Source organism: Apteryx mantelli, chromosome Z (assembly GCF_036417845.1).
Source record: "Apteryx mantelli isolate bAptMan1 chromosome Z, bAptMan1.hap1, whole genome shotgun sequence".
Taxonomy (NCBI): domain Eukaryota; kingdom Metazoa; phylum Chordata; class Aves; order Apterygiformes; family Apterygidae; genus Apteryx; species Apteryx mantelli.
Window position 1 is genome coordinate 61751949 of NC_090020.1, and position 21575 is coordinate 61773523.

Sequence of the window (21575 nt, forward strand, 5' to 3'; positions counted from 1 at the left end):
CTGCTAAAGAGTTGTTCCATTTAAACCAGGGCATGAGACTTGCACGTATGTCTGCACTCTTGCTCATACCATTTTAACTTAAATCATGAGTTAATTAGGGCAAATAAACCTGAGGATGTCATTTCGTGTTACTTTAGTTTGACTGTGGACTACCACTGAAAGAGTTTGTGTCCCACTCCTCCCTGCCTGACTGCAGGTTCCTGTCTCTTTCTTTGCATTGGTAATAGTGATTGTGCAACCAGATGAGTGAGCTGTTCTCCTGGAAGAAATCTTTATTGATGAATAGTTTTCCTGTCGTCTCCCTGTAGGATTGTTAGATCTGTCTCAAGGGAAGCAGTCAGTGCAAAATGAATCCTTTCAGTGACAACTCAAATTAAGAATAAAATGAAACTGCACCTTATTTTGAAAAAGCAGCTAAACCAGTTCAAGCATGTTGGAATCCATTTAATTAGAGCACATTTTAAATGTTTTTAATTAAATTGGTTCCTTTTCTTATATAACAAAGACACCAAGTAAAAAACCCTCTTAGTTGGTAAAGAATGTATTTTTACTGTTACTTTACTTTCATTTTGTTCACGTATTTTTTTTATATACAGGATTTTTTTTTTTTAATGTCAGTATTGTTGGGGAAAAACACTGGGAAATGAAATGCCTGGAGACTGTTGACAACTGTAGACCTTTGGTGCACAAGTTGCCAGCCTTTTTGTTTTTGTTTGTTTTGCTTTTCGGCCTCCTGCTAGTCTATTGCAATGAGGTCTTACATACCAAAATAACAGACAGCAGAAGGGAAAAAACAGATGACAAGAGTGATATATATGTGTGTATGTGTGTGTACATATATATATATATATATTTTTTTTAAGTTACCTAATGACAGCATGTAGTATCCTCTAACACTTAGGGACTGGATGCTGCCCCTTTTGATTATGTGACTTCCATGGCTTTTGCTTTGCAAAGCTAAGCATACAGCATCATGTGATTGCTCTATATATTAAAAATGGCAAAAATCTCGTGTGTGTCAGCCTAGGTGTTGTCTGGGGCTCAAGAAGAGCAAGTCTGAATCAGGCAAAGGACTGCTGCTACTCTGAAGTCTTCCTGGAGAATTTCTGATTCATCTCTGCATAACAAGACCATATTGTACTTTGTTTAGTTAATTTGAATTAATACTGTGAAGAAACCTGCTTTTTGAATTAAAAAATAGATGCTTTTGTTATTTAAATTCAATTCAGTATTCTTATAGTATTCAACTTGAGGTCAAACTGAAGTTTTCACTTTATATTATAATTCTTATTTTGCTCTATTGCAGATTTGTATTAAACTAATGACTGCACTGTAGAAGTTGTCAAGGGAAATTGGAGACTAGTAGCTGTTTATTGGGGCTTTCAGAAGCAGGGAAAATCTGGGATGCAGTTTAAGAACACATGGTTGCATTAACTGGATATGTTTCTTAAGTCAAGAGTTTTGAATCTCTGGTTCTGCACAAGTACTCAGAATGTTTTCTCTTTGGGTAAAAAAAAAAAAAAGTGATAAGATGGTCAACAAATAGCTAATTGCCTATTTACAAGAATCCCAACAGTACTTATGTCTTGGATATGAAGACTATTAGTCTGTCAAATGACTGGTTTTGCTAAGAGAACTTTATGTGTTTTGGATACAGATGCGTGCATAGTCTTACAATAGGATCACTGCTGATCTGAAAGGTAAACTGCTAAGCTGGCTGCTTTTTCTCCCTTTTTGTAGCTGTGTATGATCGAATGCGAGCAGACCAGAAAAAATTTGGTAAGGCAGCATGGGCAGCAGCAGTGGAACGTATGGAAAAGCTTCAGTATGCTGTTTCTAAGGAGACTTTGCAGTTGATGCGTGCTAAAGAAATCTGTTTGGAGCAGAAGAAACATGCACTGAAAGAGGAGGTAATTTTTCATTCCAATAAATAGAAAAATAAAACATGCAGAAAAAAATAAACCTTATTAGAGAAGGATTCAGGGCTGATGCACTTTGAAATAAAAAAGATCATTATTGTTGTTATTTGTCAGTTTTTTACAATCAAAACCTATATTTTGATTCTCTCCCCACACATTCTACCATGTTAGGCAAATAGAGTTGCATGGCATTTTTTGTGCCACTTATATATGTTTTCCTTTCACCTTTCCTAATTAACCTACTTACTAATAAAACCCAAAGGCATTTTAACATCTTCTTGACATACCTTTTTGCATATTAACAACTGTTATTTTTTACTGTTAATTTTTATAACTATCCACTGAGACAAATAAAATGAGGAGAAGGCATGGGAACAGAAATCTGCTGCTATGTAATCTCCACACTTTAGCTCTCAGAGGCCTAAACCTCTTTTTGGAGTAATTCTGACATTCCAGATGGAAGATATCTGAACATTAGTAAACATACACACAAGGATTAGCCTCTTGTACTTCATTCCCTTTCTCTGCTTACCCTAACTGTTAAGGCAGTGTTCTGGAGAGGGTGGTGCTAGCAACAGTTTTCCTGAGGAAAGAGACAGCATACATTAAACTGTGTTTAAATGTCTTGGCAGAAAAAAAAACACGCTTACTGGATTTTATAACACCTGCTCTGAAGCAAAAATATTTCTCTCCTGCTTTTAAAATTCTTTATCTTACGGATATTCTATGCTAAGAACTTTGTTATCATGCTAGTATTATTTTACATCTTACCCATACAGTTACTTTTTTTTTAAGAGTATTTTTCAAATGCTTGTCAGTCAGCAGAATTTCGCCGAACTGGTGGCTCCTTTATTAAAAGATTATGCGGAGAACTCAAGACTTTAACACTGTCTGGATTGGTAGATTTGTAAGCTTGATAGAACCGTGTGCCTATTTTAGAGCTTTTGTAGAAGTACGTGTCCTTGCTTGTATAGTAATCATTTAGTGTATTAATCAAGCACTTTTTGTTTCTTAAAAAGTGTTCACATTATAAATATCTAGAATGCTACCACATTTTCCAGGTTTCCATGATATGCAAATCATCTGCCTCTTTCTAACCTGGGTAGTAATAAAATGTATTTTGCTATATGTAATACTTTAAAAAGACTTCTGTGAATAATTGCATTTGCAGAAACAGCATCTTCTGATTTTGATTTTAATACAGAATTTTCCAAGTACTGTGTGAAAAATTGTTAGTTTAGCTGGAGTAGATAGAGATTAGCATAAAAATTGCAAAGTCAATGAGGCCTATATAAACTGCAGGTAAGAGCAGGCAGTGTTGGAAGGAGAATTGTAGAACTGGAGTGAAAGAAGTTTGTTAGCGTAGTTCCTCAAGAATCAATCTCTGAATTGATCTTCTTCATGTTTATTAGTGATGCTGTCACAAGGTAGAATCTGTTGAGGACAAAGTTGGGAGACTTCTTTATAATAAATAATTGAAATGTCATATCACACTGTGAGAACTGGATAATCCTAGAGACTAACATTGTAGAAACAGAATGAAATTACAAATTGCAAAGTGCAGCATTTGATAACTATAATTAAAAAAAGATCTATGCCATTACATATGGGTTCATCAATTAGAAATAATGAAGTAGTGGAAATATCTGGAGATATTACTTGAATACAGAGTGATCATGTACACGTACCATACAGTAGTAGCTAGAGATACCTCAGCTAACTCTAAATTTGCCTGCTCTGGTAATGGAAATGACAGTCAAATTGCCATGGCACTGGCCAAAATAATTAATAATTTCTGAGAAATTTTCTGACCAGTTACAGCCCTTTATTCTTCTGCCAGCACTGGTCTTTAGCTTAAATAGCTCATCTTTCTGCTGGCCTTTTATTTTCTCTGATTTTTTTATAGAAAAGTCCTGTGTCTGCTCAGCTTTCATTTTGTTGGAAAAAGCAAGTCAAGATAGGCTCTGTATTCACCTGATTGTCCTGGTAACCCTCCTCTGTAGTTGCTCCACTTCCCACTTGTTTCTTCAATAGAGGCAACCAAAATTACACGCGTTATTCCAGAAGAAGAGCTAGTGCCATGTACAATAGTAGCAATATGTCTCTGTCTGCTGAATGTACCTCTTGGATTAAATGTTAAGGAACCATAGTAGGTATCATTTAGCCCCTGACTCTAGATAGGTCTACAGAGACATAGCACTGCCTGTTCCTCTTCCTTGCACCTATACAGCAAGCATCTGTTGCATATGAAGGTTTGGGTTCAAGATTTCCCAAAGCCACCAAATCCGTATTCTCTCCTGCTGGACATGCTGCCGCCTCTCTTCTGCTTTGTGAGGCTGTTAGGTACAGCTGATACTCGATCTCCCAACCAGCTGTACCAGGTGCTTAGTCTTCTGGAATACATAGTCGTTTTGTAAAGAGAAAGAAACCATGCTAGCAGGTAATGTGCAAAATGTTATTAGAGGATTATATAGACTATGAAACGACTTACTTGGAATTACCTGTAGCTTTTGGGAGGAATAGCTGGTCTGCTGCTATTTGATTCTTTTGAATCTTCGTGGATGTTATTTAGTGGGTAAAATGTCATAAAACTGTGGGAGTTGGCAGTTGAATTTTAAGAAGAGAGTCCTCTTTTTAGTATTTCACTTAATTTTTTTTACCATTGTAACAAATTCTGTTAAAAAAATAAACCAAATACTAATATTTGCTTTTTTAATACATAGGTTGTTTAAAGACTACTCCAGTCGCATGTTAAAAACCGTGTAAAAAAAAAAGGCCAAGTGAATGATAGTATCTGTAATTTTAATAAAAGACCAATTTTAAGATCTTGATTTATCTAGGAAAACTAGAGATTACAATTTACCACCGATGAACCTCTATATGTGGAAGGAGAATAATATAAATTATAGTGGGATAGAGAGTTTGGGCAACTGAGGTGCTGTAGGAGGAGCTGCCTTAGTTGTGAACTAGGGCACGTAACTTTGCAGATGTAGATACTTGGAATTTGAACAACGTCTGTGAAGTCTGAATTGCAGATTATGTTAGTTGTAATTGCCTTTTTTATATTTGACAGCTGAAACTGTTTGGCCTATTGTTATTTATATTAAAAAAAAAAAAAAGAGGAAAAACTTAACCACAAACTACATATTGAGCTCTCTTATTTTTTTGATTTGTACCTCTTAAATTCCATCTGTTGTTGTCCTGAGTTTTGTTTGAAGGGAACAAAGAAAACTTTCCTTTTGAGGTAGACCAGAGTCTATTTTTGTGGACTGGTTGCCAAGTCTTGTTCTCATGACAGTAAACAGAAACATTAAATCACAGTGAGAGCTCTTTTGTAATTCTCTGAGTATGTAAAATAGTTTGGACAAATGGAAGTGAATGACTGGACACTTAAATTCCAACAAGTCCCTTCTTGCAGGCATAGACTTCAGTAACTCATGGTTTTTTTTTCCCCCCCTTTAAAAGTAGACAGTTCTAAAGATCCAATTTTAGGTTTTATTTTAAACAGTAAATATTCTATGATATTTTCGTAAACAAAATCATTTTCCATCAAAATATTGTTCCATCAAAGTACTTTTTTATATATTTTTTTGTAATTTCATAATTCTAAGAGTAAACTCCTTCTTTCCCGTATATTGAGCATGTTCAGTCAAAGATATACTTGCTTCTAATGACTTCAAGGATTTAAGCACATCCTGGAATTCATGACTGTCATTTAACTTTTGCCTGAGTTGGAGGCATCAGCAGAAATAAGAATTTTATTAAGAATTCTATTCAAAAGGCATGGTCAGCTATCTTTAGCAAGTTGATCTTCTTTCTGTAAGAAATGAGTAATGGTATTGGTAAAGATGCAATATAACAGTTTTCAGAAAAGTATGTTTCACCATGGTAGCTTTCCATGTATTTTTTCTTAACTGTTTTTGTTTTGGACAGCTGTTTGGAAAGGCTAACTAGCAAACTAATTTTCAAATTTAAAATAATTTGAATTTAAGGAGTTGAAATAATAGCTTGATAATAGTACATGCTGTGTTCTGGGAAACATTAAGATCTGTCCATGATCTCCTAAATTGGGAAATTTTGAAGATTTATTTAAATGTATTTGAATTGTTATTTTTAAAAACAGTTTAGGAATGTTTTTGCCTTCTTCACTTCCAATGCTCAACTTGGCAAACTAAAATTGCCAGTAAAAATGACCATTTCATTTTCTTTCCTTTAATGCTACGTAAAATATTTGTATAATATTCTCCAGTTCAAAGAGGTTTTTTGAACTTTTGATTGAAGTAAAAAAACAAAAAACTGTTTTAAGTGGTTATTGTCTTTTTTTTTTTTTTTTTTTAAGAAAAAAGTTGTAAGCACCTCAAATAAAAGACAAGGTGCATTCTATAGACAAAACTTCTGGTGATAGTTAGGCTTCTAATAATGCAATGAGAAACTATTAGAAAGTTACTCATTAATAATGATAACCTACTTTGGTTTTAATAGCAAAATTCCAGATAACTTCTTTTGAAATTGCATAATTAGAACCTAGGTTAATTTATACAGTTTTTACTGGCTAATGACCAGATGACTATTTTAAAGAGTAGGAAGAAGGGCAAAATCCAGTATTTGAAGAGGCTTTTTTGTTTGGATGACTTTGTGTATCATTGAGGTTTAGTTCCCATTTACTCAGAGAAAGAAGATCAGGTAGTTATGGCCACTTAAAACAACTCACTAGAGGTTAGAAAATCAAAACCAAAATTCTTTCTCAGGGCAAACCATTTAGCTCCCTTCCCCCCCCCCCCCTTCTATAGATAGGAAGATAAAAGCTTGGTATTCCTTTAAAAAGACTAAAGTGCTGGAAAAATTGCCTTATTAGGAAAGGCTGTAGTTGAAAAATGATAGAAAAATGACATTTCAGAGGAGACAGTATTACTGTTAAATATTTATGAGAACACGTGGTTCAACAGGTTGTCTAAATATTTTTGAATATTTAGTCTTGGAAAACAAAAAGTTTATAATGATAAACTTTAATGATGGGGGAAACATGCTTCTTCTAGTGGCTGGAATTTTTTATATAGCCCAGCACACTAATTATGAGCGATCATCTTAACTTCATTTTCTATAATATTGTATCATGTAATATCATGACCTGACTATAATTGACTCTTGATACTTAATTAGATGAAGGAATACTTATGTTCTGCAAGTTGCTAGATAGGAGTAGGACCTTGCCTATCATCACTGGCAGAGGGCTTCTTGTTTCCCATAAAACCTTTTAAGAATTCTTTAAAATGATTTTCTACTGCATTTGAAGATGCACATTCATATTCATACTTCAAGACTGGAATTTTCTTCTGATTTTTACTCAACTTTTTCTGAGACTTCTCAGAGAGTAACAGTGATGAATTCAAGTGAATGTTTGAATTGGAGAACAGTCAGTATTCACGTGAGGTGTATTAAAAAAATGACTTGGTATTTTATCTGAACAACAGCAGATGACTTAAAAGACTGGATAATAGAAAATTTAATAATAGCTATTAATATGTATTGCAAGGGATGAGTAGTAGGAATTTTTACTGTGAACTGCAAGTTAGTCAATTTGTAAATGACAGCAGATGAGAGTGACCATAGTCTTATTAGTTGGTAGCACCGTGACTGAGCCAGCAGTGCCACAGGGTGGTACAGCAGCAGGTGCCCTCCAGGCTGGCTAACCAGGTGTCCCTGTGCAGGGCACTTGCAAGATTTTCTTCCACACCTTTCTGGTCACCCCAGAAAGATTAGTTCCAGCTGGAACAGGTGCAGAGAAGAGCTACTCCGATGATCCCAATAGCCAGGAGTTTATTTTACAAAAGGAGTTGCAGAATCACGGAAGAGTTGGTGTTGGCAGGGACCTTGGGGGATCATCTGGGCCAACCCCTGCCCTGCTGAAGCGCAGTCAACTAGAGCAGGTTGCCCAGCCCAGCTAAGGTTGTTTGGGCAAGTAAAATGAAGGCTAAGATGATACATAATTAATCTCCACAAATAGGCTAATGGCAATAAATACCAGTCAAGAAGAGCTGTGTGTTGATGCTGAGTGTTGGCACAAGAACAAATGGAATTATCTGATTGTGAATACATTTGGAAATATGGAAGAAAACTTCTGGCAGTTAGGAGTGAGGATCTGGAGCAGCCTTCCAATAGGAGTAACAAACTCTGCGTTTTGTGGAAGCTTAATGTTTTAGTTTTGTTTTTATAAAACCAGCACAACAATAACAACATGGAAACTATTTTAAAAATTCACTTTGTGAAATCAGTTAATTTTAGTTAGGTTGTCTGAAAGTGCTGTGTGATGGTGGAAAGCTGGACTGGATGACCCTTGGTTCTGTGTTCCTTATTTCCCTATTTTTCTGTTAACTTTGTCATGAGTTCTCTTAGTATGTGTGTTTATAGTTCGTCAGCGGCTTTCTGTGTTAATCCATATATCTTTGTTACCTTTGTGTTGATTTACAGATGGTATTTTTTTGCCATAGAACTGTTAAGAAAGCTAAGCTGCTGTTGAAGTTCTTTGCTTAATGTGAATGAGATAACAAAGATCTTAAACACTGTTAACTAAATTAAGGCTGGAGAGATTAAATTATTTGCTTGATTTAATGCAGGAAGTTGAGGCACAGCAGGAAACTGAACTCAGATCTCCTAACTTCTAGATCTTTGTCCAACTGCAAAATGTTTCTTTCCTGTAATTACATTCTCGCTTTAGAAGTTCTCCATGCTTCTTTCACTGTGTTGACCAGTCTGAGACTTTTTTACATGCATGTCTTTCCTATCAAGGATACAACAAGTTACCAGTACAGATTAGATAGCAATTCTTATCATTCTTAAAGACTGAAAATACCCTGTTAAATTTTTAATAAACCATGCTGAAACTTTCCCCATAGTGCTGATGTTAGAGTTTTGACACATATATAATATCTCGCACAAAGATTTAATACAAATAGTTTAAATTAGAGGTCCCCCCCCCCTTTCGTCTAAATCAAAGTGAATTTCACAGCTGACTGACAAAAGCACAAGTTCTTGGTTGTGGTAAGAAGGCTGAATGACATTGAATTAATTTGCTGAAAAAAATACTTTTGTTATAGTATGTCTTTTTACAATGAGAAAATCCTTTAAAAATGCCAAATACTAGGCTTCCCTGCCTGGCAAATTAACATTGTTCCTCTTTTATGGGGAAAAAAAAAATAGAAGGTTAAAGCGAATCAGTCCTTTTATCCTTCTGGAAACTAACCTCTAATTTGCTACAAGTGTGCCATCATTATGTCACTTACTATTTTGGTCACAACTAGTAACTTAGTAAGGATGCAGAGTAATAGACTGACATAGCAATATGTCTTGGTGTCACTGTGGACTGAAACATATAAATTATATAAACACCTGTTGATCCTTTTGGGCTGATAACTTACATACATAAAATGCCTTCAGTAAATATGCTGTGAAGTAGAAGCAATTTTAAAAATGGAACTTAGAAGAATTGGTTCACAGGTCTTCCATCTATCAATCTTGCATGGAAAGAAGTGTACTTCAGAGAACTGTTTCCATAGTGTGTAAATAAGCTGTGAAATCCCTATCAATGGATAATGATGCAGATGCTAAAAGCTTGCATGCCATCAAAAAGGGGTTGGACAAATTCATGTAACATCCAGTAAGACTATGCAATATAAAAAGCAGCACTATGACTTAAGAAGTCTTGAGCTGCAAGTTTTGCTAGAGACTGGGGAAGCGTTTTGGGGAAATATCACCGCACTGCCTACTATGTTTTGTCTTCCTAGAAATTTGCTGTTATTCTTTGTCTTAAACAGGATATTGAGTAAGATTGATCTTTGGTCTGATTCAGTACAGATATTTTTCTGTTTTAATGTGGTTATATTTAAGCATTCATGATTTAAAAAAAAAACAAACAACAACTGAGAAACCCATTCTGATGTAATTACAGATACAGTTTTACTCTTTGAAGAAACCACCATAATGTAAAAATCTATTAGCAAATATTTAAAAAAATACATAGTTAACTAGGTACTTTGTTTCTCCTTGGTAGACTTCCCTTTCTAATGATTGAATGTCGGTAATAGAGAAACTGGATCCCCTTTCAACAGAATGACAAGGTAGATCAAAAATCTTCGTAGAATTTAGAATTACTTTCATCCTTCATGTAGGAGAAAGTATGAGATTTATTTTTTGAGAGGGAGAGAGAATTTGGGTGTGGCCCGAACTCTTTTCCTGCTAGCAGGTCTTAGAGATGCGTGGCTTTGAATTCCCTCCAAAGTGAGACGCCACATAAGATCCCCTTGTATATCAGTATTTCTTGAATATGATCTGAATTTCCAGCTGTACTTAGCAGCTAGATCTTGTTTGGCTGAAATGCATGCTTGCCTTTGGGAAGGAGAATGATTTGAGTTCGCTTCCCTTGTTTCTTGTGTCTTGTGTCACTTTTCTGTGTCAGACATATGACACAAATAAGTGCTAGGATATATATAAATATTTTAATCGAGATTTTTTTTCACCTATAAAAAACTCTAGAAACTAGACTATAAAATTCCATACATTCTGATTATCCAGAACTTGAATTTTCTGAGTATTGTTCCTTTCAAGCTGCAATACTGGAGGTTATGAGATTTTTGGAGGAAAAAAATGAAAAAAAGTATTATAAAAGCCTGTGGCTGGGCTTTGTTATGCCTATATCCTGTGCTTTGTTATGCCTATATCCTATGCCTATACAATATAGGCATATAAAATATGATAAAAAACATCCATTTATCCCTTCAGCCAAACTTTTCTAGTTGTAGAGAAATTCCTTAGTTAAATTATTATCATTTCAAGTGGATCAGTCCATGTAATTTTCCCTGTTCCAAACCCTTCTCACTTTTTTCCCCACAAATTTGGCTTTAATAACAGTTTTAATTTTAGTTTTCTAGATGCTTTTAGCAAAGCAACTTTTAGACTTTTTGGACTGAAGATAAGAAAATACTAATTTAATTTTATTTCTTCAGAGAATCAGGTACTGGAGTAAAAGGGTGGTGGGGATATTTCATGTTGTACTTATTGTATGACTTGACAGTCACAAAGAGTAATCCAATGCCATGGATTCTACTGCTATCATATGTAAAATACAACAAGTATTAGAGATGTATGAAACTGTGTGGCTGATCAAAAACTGTTTTCTGTCCTTGTTGTGTGTAATTTTACCATGTTATGTTTAGTGTACCAGACTGTATCTAGCTATAGTCGTATTTAAGTCTGTGATATTGTTCTTCTGATATCCTAGGTATCCTAGAACTGTGTGTTTATTTTCCTTTTCTCTTTACATTTAGATGCAAAGTCTGAAAGGTGGTACAGAAGCCATAGCCCATTTGGACCAGTTAGAAGCTGATTATTATGATCTACAGCTTCAGTTATATGAAGTGCAGTTTGAGATCTTGAAATGTGAAGAGCTGCTGCTGACAGCACAACTTGAAAGCATCAGAAGACTGATGTCAGGTACTTTATGCATAATAATTAACATGCAATCTGTAAAAGATAATTCTCTTCATAAGATTTCAGTAAAGCCTGTGGAAAGGAAATGAGAACAGTTTCTTTACCATATGAAGAGCTGGATCTTTTAATATAAGTACTGTTAAATCAAAATCTGCATCAGCCCATATACATATAGATACAGAAGTTTTGGTCTGGTTCTCATTGTCTGGAAATAAGCATATAAGATACTATGTAAAGTTTGAAAAACTAAGTTTAGGGAGGAAAAAAGTCTTAATTATTGGACTTGTCTCATTTAAAAATTTGTATTGGCACTACTCGTATTCTTGAAGTTATTGATTCTCAAAAGGAATTCCTGCAAATCAGAATCCTTCAGCTAAACTTTGAAGCTTGTTGTATTGCTGTCTTACTGATTAGAGCAACTTACTGATTAGAGCAAACCTTATGGTTTCAGAACCTGTTGTATCATTTGTACTCACAGACTATCGAAATGGTACAGGCAAATCATATAGTGTTTTTGAATCCTATTCTGTCCTTTGGACCTTTCTGTACTTAGTGCTTTTATTCATATAAGCTCTGTGTTATTGTTTAGTTCACAGTACTTGCATAGAAAACTTACATTGAGGTTAGAAGTCACTTAAGAGTAGAGATCTGAAACTAGGTTGCATTGTGAGTTGCCTCTGGAGAAAGATAAAACACAGGCATCATAGAGTCTTCTCTCCCACTCACTGTTGTGTGCATCTCCTCCTTTCATGCTTGTCATCTCATGGCAACAACACTATTTATATGTAAGGAAGCTGAGGCTTGAAAACTTTGTAAGTGACTAAAGAAATGTGGCAGCTTTGACCTTGTGCCTCTATGGGCAGCTAGTTAGTGCTTAACAGAGGGATAGTTGCTTGCACTTGGTAAACAATGCACTTAATTTTGATATTGAAATCACTATACAGTTTGCTTACATGCAGCCTGAAGGAAATCCCTTGAGCAGGAGGCTGAGAAGAAAGGAAATGTGTATCAAAATCCTTACCTTGTTGAGGTGGTAATAGCAAAACCTAAGGGCCCTCAGAGAATAAGCCTGCTGTAAAAACAGCACAGGTCATTATGAGTTGTCACTTATGTTTTCCCCAGAAATCTCAAAAAAATCTCCACAACCTGACCCAAAATGAAATAAAATCCCCGTTCACTAACCAGCCAACCCTCTCCTTCCTTGTTGACAATTTAATTGTTTGCTATTCTGGTTTCCTTTACTGTTTTAAATTTGTAAAGTATTCTTTAAAAAAAATCTAAAAGATTTTTATGTTTTTATTAAAGGCAGCTGTTTACTTTAGAAGTAATTACTGTTTTTAACAACTCTCAGCTATTCCCATAGGACAGAAAATAAAAATTGCCTTTCTTAACTGTGTGGGAATTTTGTTCGAAGGATGAAATGATCTCTTTGGAATTTACTCAGGCGAGGTGGGGATAGAACAATTGTGAAAAATGTTACATTTAAATGGCTGCATCTGGTCAAAACTATTCTGTATCTAGTCTGAGTGAAGGCATTTCTCAAAAATATAGGGGTCTTTTAATATGTGAGGTTTTGTACTGAGTCAGAGAGAAGTATTGTCTCGAATTTTCTGTTGTTTTTCCCTTTTAAACTGTAGTTATAATCAGTATAGTACTAGCCTTTTAATTGAACACATTTGTATGACTTGAAATCTATGCATTTTGGAGGCTTCTAGAGGCTGTTGCTATTCTTTTCTCATTAACTGTATTGGCTCTGCACTGATTTATCGGAGAGTTTTGGATTCTGTTCTGATCTGTGCAAAATCAGCAGAAGAGCAGGATGAAATCCCCACTGAGAATCTTTTGAGAGCAAGATTTGATTTCACTGCCAGTTTGAAGTTGCAGGTTGTAAGTTAGGAGTAGGAGAACATTTTCTTGCAAATTCAGCACATTGGATCTGAAAAGTACTGAATGATAATAAACTGTAGTATTATAAACTGCAGTATCTTACTGTCATTAATCAAACACCTGCACTTAAATTCTCAAAATGTAAACTTATTAGATTACAGTTTTGAAGGGTCTTATCCTATCCATACAAACTATCCATGCATCCTTGTAAAATGGATTTTTGGTGATTGCAGTGCTGTCAACAGAGAACATGATAATTGATTCCTATTTTGTTTTGGTTTTGGATGGCTCTTTTTGGTTTGGTTGTTTTGTTTGGTTGTGGTTTTTTTTTTTTCTTTTGAACAAACACAAATGTTGTGGACCTTCCCTAAATGGGAGTTATTTTATTTGGTTTATTTTAAGTGTTTGAGTTATTAGCAGTTTAAGCACTTGCCAAATTTATATTAATTTTAAAAGCTCAAAAGCTGTTTGTGGAAGACTTGGAATTTTTGATGGAGGATGCAATAGAACTGCCAAGTTTTCTCAGACATTTGGGTGTTTATAAGCCCCATTTAACATTACATTTTAGAACTGCAGTGTTTGACTGGACTGTAGCTGAGCTATTAGGATTTCATTTGTAAATTCCTATCTTTCTGTCCTAACTATGTGGGGGTTTTTTGGGGGGGGGGGTGTCTTCTGATTTTGCTTTGTTTTCTACTCACTGATGTCTCAAAGTGGGTTCTAATAACTTGGTTGTTTAACTGTGGATGAAATATTTATCGTTGTTGTTTTTTTAAGCTGAATGCTCAAGTAAAGACTCAAGGAGGTCTGTTTCTATTAGTTTTTATTTAGGATTAATATACTCCTGTTCCTCCTTTTCTGGTAGTATCATGTCTTCTGCTGAGCTGAAAGTAGCATGATACAATCTGAATTCTGTTCTGTTCTGTGATTCTGTGAATTTTGGTTGCAGCAGAGACCTTACATACAAATAACATGAATGACAACTTCTTTTAAAATGGATAGCATTCTGAAAAAATCCCTGCCCCTCTCTCCAAATTATCTAGTAGCAGGAGTAGGAGGAAGCTGAATGAAAAAGAAGTTACAATCTTCTTGACAGGCAGTTGAATCAGGAGAAATGAGAAGGTTTGGTGGTGCTGCACAGTGGACACTGGACAATCTGCCAGCCCTATCCGCCTGTTTAAGCCAGCAATAATACATATCCCTCTTGGTGTGTTACAATACATATCCTACTTGGTATGCCAGTGAAATAGGGAACAAGCAGCCTTTGCTTCTCCTTCATCCCAACATTCTGCAGGGATTTATAATTCTCGTTCTTTTCCCTCTTGGCAAGAGATGAGAAGCCAACATCAGAGATAAGCTCAATGTTATACTGAATGCTCCACTCAGGAGGCTAAAAATCATGAGTGTTGATAAAACTGTTAGTAATGACCTCCTTTTCAGGCATGTAATGCTTTGGAGGATGGCCTCAAAGTTACCCTCCCACTGCTGCCTCTGAGCAGAAGCAGTGACTGGGAGGTCAAAAACCTCCTAAGAGAGAATTTTTAGTGTTGTTGTGTTGTCTAACTCCCCTTTCATGAAATTAGTAGTAGTTTGTGATAGAGGAATCTCATGCCAAAGGCTTTACGAAGAGCCTGTATGTCCTGAACTTTGTAGCGAAGACCAGAGAGTATTATGGTGCATCACAGGTAACTTAACGCTAGTTAAGAAACCCAAAGATATGCATGGGCAATGTGCCGAAGTTAGGCTACAGACACAAACAAACATTTACAATTGCATTTGGTTTTTTAATACTCTGAGCTTACCTGAATAACAGGCTGTGCTTCATTAATGTTGATTTCTGTTCTTCATATCAACTTTATAAAGCCTTACAAGCTTTGCTCTTTAGCGCTGTCACTCTGACCTTTTGTTTTTGCTCTTCCTCTCAAATGACTATAGCAGTCTTCTACATTAAATCTTGCTACTCAGTGGGGGAGGGGTTGTTGTTGAACAAAACAAAGTGTTAATCAAATACAAACTATTGATTTGACTTTTTGTTGCTGACATTTTTAAAACAGAGAAGAAAGATGAAGTGGTATATTATGACACTTACGAAAGTATGGAAGCCATGCTTGAAAAAGAGGATATGGTAACGTCTGTACATCTGCAAAAAGAGGAACTGCAGAAATTACAACAAAAAATCCGCCAGCTGGAAGCAAGGCGTGGACGTATTTCAGCCAAGAAAGCCTACCTCAGAAATAAAAAGGTACTTTAAACTGCAAAATTCTAGCATACTTAACAAATTTAGTGAAACTTTAAAAGACTGCATTTCAGATACAGCTTCTAAGTCTCTCAGAATTTTCATGGATTATATTTACTACTTACTAAAAGTTGTTTTACACTGTTACTAGACAAATACAATGGCATGTTTTTATCAAATTGACATATTTGAGATTCAGTATATCTGTTTAGCTTTAAGGAAACCTTTAATCAGTTAGAACTGCAGGAGCAGAACAGGAAAGGAAATCAACAGTTACTCTTTTCTGTTAATCAGAATACTTTCATGTGGAGATTGTAGCATGTTTTTACAGAGAGCAGATTTGTATCTTGTTTTTTAATTTGAAGAGAATCTTCAAGGATACTGTCTTACTAATGAGTTACGTATTTTCATTCTCTCATCGCTTCCTTTTAACTTATGTATCGTGCCATTGATTCTCTGTTTTTCTGTACTCGACAAATATACATTAAATCCAATATATATTCTTAATTTGTAAAACTAGGTAGTGTTTTTAAGTTACTTTGTGCTATTTACTATTAGTGCAGAAAATTGTTGCAATATGGCTAATGTTTTGAAATTGTGTATCAAGTGTAGGTAAATATGTTCATTCCTTTTTCCAGAACGACTTGTTTATTGTTCCTTAGCAGTTTGCAATTACATCAGTATGCATTATTAATGAGCAAGGAAGCTTAATGAATATAATTTATCAAAATTTTGAGATGTCAGTTTAATACTTTTTAATAAATATGTTTTCACCCAGGACTATATAGTATAAGGCTATACAGAAGTCTCTGTTAAGACCCTGTTCTGAATTAGTACCAGGGCACGGGATGGTTGTATATTCCCAGTCATCACATGATGTGGGAGATCGCACCTTTATAAACAGTTTCGGTAGGCTTAGGTAAGATCTGTCCTCCCATTTATAACTAATACATCTATATCTAAATCTGAAGCGTAACAGAGGAAATAAAGCAATAGCTAGAAGCAGGTTGTTGTTCCATACTTACTTACAGGGGAGAAGTTGAGAAGCGACCCTGAAGCAGGAATAGAGATTTTCTTAGCTTGACTTCTTACCTGTATAATTAACCAGTCACCTTCTACTGGTTCATTTGTTTTAAGGTTCTACTATGATAAAATACCTTGTTTAAGCTGAAGGAATTGCTTGTTCTAGGCTATATCACTAGGTGCAGCATGCATACTTGTGCACTCAGACACGAAGCAGAGTGTATATGGTAGCATTGCTCATCTGGCTCTGCATCTGGGAGTGGTACAGTCATGTCTGCTTAACATTGTGCTGGAATAGTGTGGCTCTGCTGCTTTCAGGACCTGAGATGATGTGTCCGTGTGAAACTTTGCTGCTGAGCATGCACATCACAGCACTCTCTGAACTAGTTTCAGCTCTCTGTACTAACTTTATTGCCCAGTGTAGAAATACCTGCAATTGAATGCTGTAGTCAGATACTTAGCTTTCAGCTACCAAAGAAAACACAGATTAGAATAACATTTATTTAAATTTGCAGGGGGAAATCAAAGATTTTGATCTGAGCAAAAAGAACAGGCAGAATCAGTTGTTCTGTGCCATTTTACAGTACTTGGTGGGGAGAAAAGAACACAGCCATTTTTATAAGTATTTATGTTAAACAGGTATTTACTGTAGCTGCTCTTACTATTGCTGAATGCATCTCTAACTCAGAGTCCTGCTAAGCTTACTAGTAATTACCTGGAAAATCAAGAGTCTTGTGTCTGATTCAAATATAAGCAAGCATTATATCTTGAATTACTATTGTAGTGACATTGCAAATCACATTGTTAATGAACATTACTTATAGTGCCTATTGTGTGTAGTTGTATTTTATGAACCTGTGAGAAAACAAGGTTCTTGTTCAGAAGAGTGTGCAGTTTAATTTACACATGCAGAACAGCGATGCAGGTGGGATGCAAAAGCGGAATCTCGACAGCGAGAGGGAGTGAGTCAGTGACTGAATGCTGAGTGCAAAACGAATGAGTTGTTGAGGGTGGATTTGGACAGTGCAAGTGCTGTGTGGTAAATCTCTTTCTTGAAAGTATGTCTGTCTGTCATGATTCAGAAACATCTATTGGTGAACCGAGAGTCTAAGAGTCTGCTCAATGCTTTCAGATTGTGTTCCCGACTGTGCTTGATTCAGCAAAGTGTCTTAAAACATAACTGTAAACAAGTGTTTTGGTTTTGGTTGGTGGGATTTTGATGCCCCCCCCCTTTTTTTTTGATCTTGACAGGTCTGTAATCGAAAACAAAATAGCAAGCTGTGCATTAAGTGGTGTGTACCACAATGTTGTGATACATGTAGGAATATAGAAATTATAGCTGTTGCATATTAGCTTTTTGGTGACTGAAGGTACCGTTAAGAGAATGTGTCCTTTCTGGCAGCAGATACCGTGATTAACAAAACAATAGGAAGCAATTCTCTTAACATCAGTTTTTATTTTTTGGAGAAGGCTGTTTCATCATCCAAATATTTGAAAATCTTGTCTGTGAGTTAAGGGGGATCAAATACTATGTGTAGAATAAGGCTTTAGGTAATATAAAGCCTATATACTTCTGTGACTACAATCTTCTTCTCCACAGTCTGCTCTTTTAGAAATCCTTTTCCCTTTTTTCCAGCTGATGCTTTTTATCTTTTAATTTTGTGGTCAAATAATTGTAACAAACTTTTTTTATTTAGAAACTTTGGCTAAAGATCTTTTGTTAGAACCCTCATTCAGTTGTGATTTTGAGCTACTGAGCCAGCGTTTCTTAAGTTTACGGTTTTACTGAGGTTGATGTTCTGTCTCCTCTTTCGCTGTGCTGACATGAGTATAGACTTTCTTCTCTCAGTTTCTTACCCAAAATGTATTTGCATTTGTTGAGCAATCATTTCCTGATGATCCTTTGTGTTGATGCTAGTGAGCTAGTTATTCAAAAATCAGATTTTCATAGTTGTCTCATTATTTTTCCATATTTCTTGAAAGCTAGTGATGGATTTTGCATGCAGGATGTATCTATTGTTATCTGAGTCCACCCCCTGCTGGCTGCCCGGTAGTATCAGTTCTGGTATAGTATGAAACAACAGCTGCTCTGTTAGGGAGCTACACAGCAAAGAGACAGGGTGAAAAAGACATTGCAGAAGGTGTCTAGAAAAATATTTTTGAAATTCAATTATTGTATGTACAGGAAAACTATTCCTTATCGTAAGTGGACAGGGAAAAGCAACTGGCTGGTGAAGCTGTTCGCAATATGTTTGTAGTGCATGCTTTGACCTAGGGAGCTTCCTGACGTGCTGTTGTGTCTGGTTAATATGTCACCTTTGATACTTTGCAAGCATGCAGTTTAAATAGCTAATGCCAAAGCAGGTGCTCTGTAGTTGCAGTAACAGTTGAAATATGATTACTTCATATACTTTCATATTATTATTATATTTTAAAGACACACCAAAACAGAAATCATAAAATATGCCTTCTGCACATACAGAGCTTACTGAATGAGAAGCTGACTTTTTTATTGGGATGCTTTTCAATTTGAAAGGTTGGTTCATTGGAACTAGTTAAAAGAGATCTATATTAGTATTATATTTATGTATATTATGTGCTAATATTATATTTAACTGTGGTAGTTTATCCAGTGAGAAGGGCTGAAATGGTTGATCAGCTTCCCTTTTCTGGTTTGCCATAGAAGCACAATCTGATATGACAGAAATCAGTCAGGTGATTAAAAGAGAAATGAGCAGTACTTCTTGTTGCTCTCTGAATTCTGTACAGTTGGCAGCGTCCTCAGTGAAGTGCTGCTCCAGCCGGACGTGCTGCTCCAGCTGAAGCTTTACCAGTGCCGAGTAGAACAAGAGCGTTACTGGAGATGGGTTGCAGGCCACATACACCCAGCACACCCAGTTATGATGCTTTGTTTTTTGCCGGTGTGAGATTGTCGATTTATGGTCAGCTTGTCATCCACCTTAATCCTCCAGGTCATTTTCCTTAGTGCTGAAGCCTAGCTATTTGTTCTTCATCCTCTGTTTGCAGTCACTTATCTTGTCTACGATGAAAACCCTGCGTTTGTCCCTACGAAATTGCAGCCTTTTTTTAGACCATTTCTGTAATTACTAAAGATGATTCAGAATTCTAATCCTGTGCTGCAACATGTTTTCAGCCTCTCCTAGCTGCTTGCTTTATTTCACGTCATAGAGACCTAATTACATTAAAGTAGGTCATTTCTTTCTTAGTATAAAGTCAGTACCAAATATGTTTTGGTCCATTTTATCCTCTTTCTTTACATACTTAAAATATCTAGCATTATTGTTCTTATGCAGAAAGATTTGAATATTGATGCTAAACAGAAAATGTTTCAGAAAGCTGTACCCCCTAAAGTATTTGTGAGAGTATATTCTTGTAATTTGAATATTAAAGTTTCTCTCATACTGTTTTTCTTTTCTTTAGTCTTGCCAATGTGTCAAAAACCCCTCCAAATCTAAAATATGATCTTCCTCATTATTTTACAATACTGTTTTGATGGAACTTAGCACATAAATAGAGAATAAACTGTGAAGATAAAAGTATTAAGAAAAGTCTTCAGCATCTCTATAACATTCAGAAGTTATTGCTGCATCTTTGAAATGTAGAAATTAGGTAGTATGTACTTTTACAGTTAAAAATTTAATGGATTAACTTTTCCAGTTGTATCAGTTGACCTCTTTTCCTTGGTATTAACCCCACCACACAAAACAAAACACCAGCAACACTCCTTAGCTGTATATTTACCTCTGATGAAGTTGGGAAGAGCATTTCCTCAGAAACCTGTACTCTTGTCAGAGCATTATGTGTATACTGCAGCAAAATTGATGCTCTTACTGTTTAGAAACACTTTAAGACGGTGTGTTTCTTGGGTGTACAGGAGCCCCGGCTACCTTTTCTGTAAGCACTTTGTGTCCACTGTCAGCTTTTAGGAGAATGTAGCTTTTTCTGCAGCTCCATAAAAGTTAATGTTGGGCTTTTTTGTCTCTCCCCGCCTTGACTGCCTGTCTTTCCGGCACCAATGCAGTATCGTGCATGGGGGCTGATGCCCCCCAGGTGCCCCGCGTAGCCCTGGGGCTGCGAAGCTCGGTGGGCTCCGCACGCGCAGGGCGGCTGCCCCTCAGCGCAGCACTCTCCCATCGTGCTCACGCTGCACAGCGCTGCCCGGCACTGCCCCCTCCTACGCAGCTGTGATACCTGTTTCTAACTACGCATCTGACCTTGTTTGGGCCCGATTTCATTGCTCGTGCTGTCTGACTTCCTGGCCTGCGGTACTGCCCTGTGCACTGGTCCATCTCTTGGCTACTCTGAATTCCTGCAGGTTCCTCTTCTTTACAGCTGATGCTTCATGCAGTTCAGTTTTCTTCTATAATCTGTCTGAAGTTTTGAGTGTCATGTCTCATCTTGTCATCTATTGTAACTTGTCCTGTTTCCTTTTTAGTTTGTTGTTCTTATTCTCAGGCGATGCAATAAATGCTTGCTTTTAAACTTGACATTTCAGATGTGAATTTTGTGTAATAAGGGAACCTGCTTGTGCATGCATAAAATTATAACAATTTTATCAATGTTTGTACTTACAGATTGGTTGTACATGCAAAAGATGAAGTGACACTTGTAAATGGGAAGCTGCCTAGTTGCATAAACAGGAATACATAGTGTATTTGAGAGTTAGTTACTATTATCCACATATACTAATACATGGAACTGCACATGGATTTTATGATCCCCCAACTATTTGACAAATCATCATGTCTTGCCACTTCTCTACTGGTATTGTAGAACAGATTTGTCAAGCACTGTTACTTGTATATATTCTTCTAGCACTTAAAAGTAGTAGGTTTGGGGGTTTTTTTTCTTGATTTTGTTTACATTTTATGGTTTCAATTGTAAGTTAAATTAGCTTGGTTGAACAGTTGTCTGAGATTAGTTTTGTAACTTTTATTTTTCTAATTCTTAGTGCTGTTTGTTAAATATTACATTTCATACTATAAGCTGATATTTGAAATGTATAT

At 36.0% G+C, this 21575-nt stretch overlaps 1 protein-coding gene across 1 annotated transcript in view; it reads left to right on the plus strand.

The window, feature by feature from the left end:
* The window catches only part of JMY (junction mediating and regulatory protein, p53 cofactor), a 71517-nt gene that overhangs the window by 37296 nt on the left and 12646 nt on the right, over positions 1 to 21575 (plus strand). The window contains exons 4-6 of the mRNA XM_067315983.1: positions 1741 to 1910; positions 11240 to 11405; positions 15344 to 15531. Coding sequence (XP_067172084.1) covers positions 1741 to 1910; positions 11240 to 11405; positions 15344 to 15531 — 524 coding nt within the window. The remainder of the gene's footprint in view (positions 1 to 1740; positions 1911 to 11239; positions 11406 to 15343; positions 15532 to 21575) is intronic.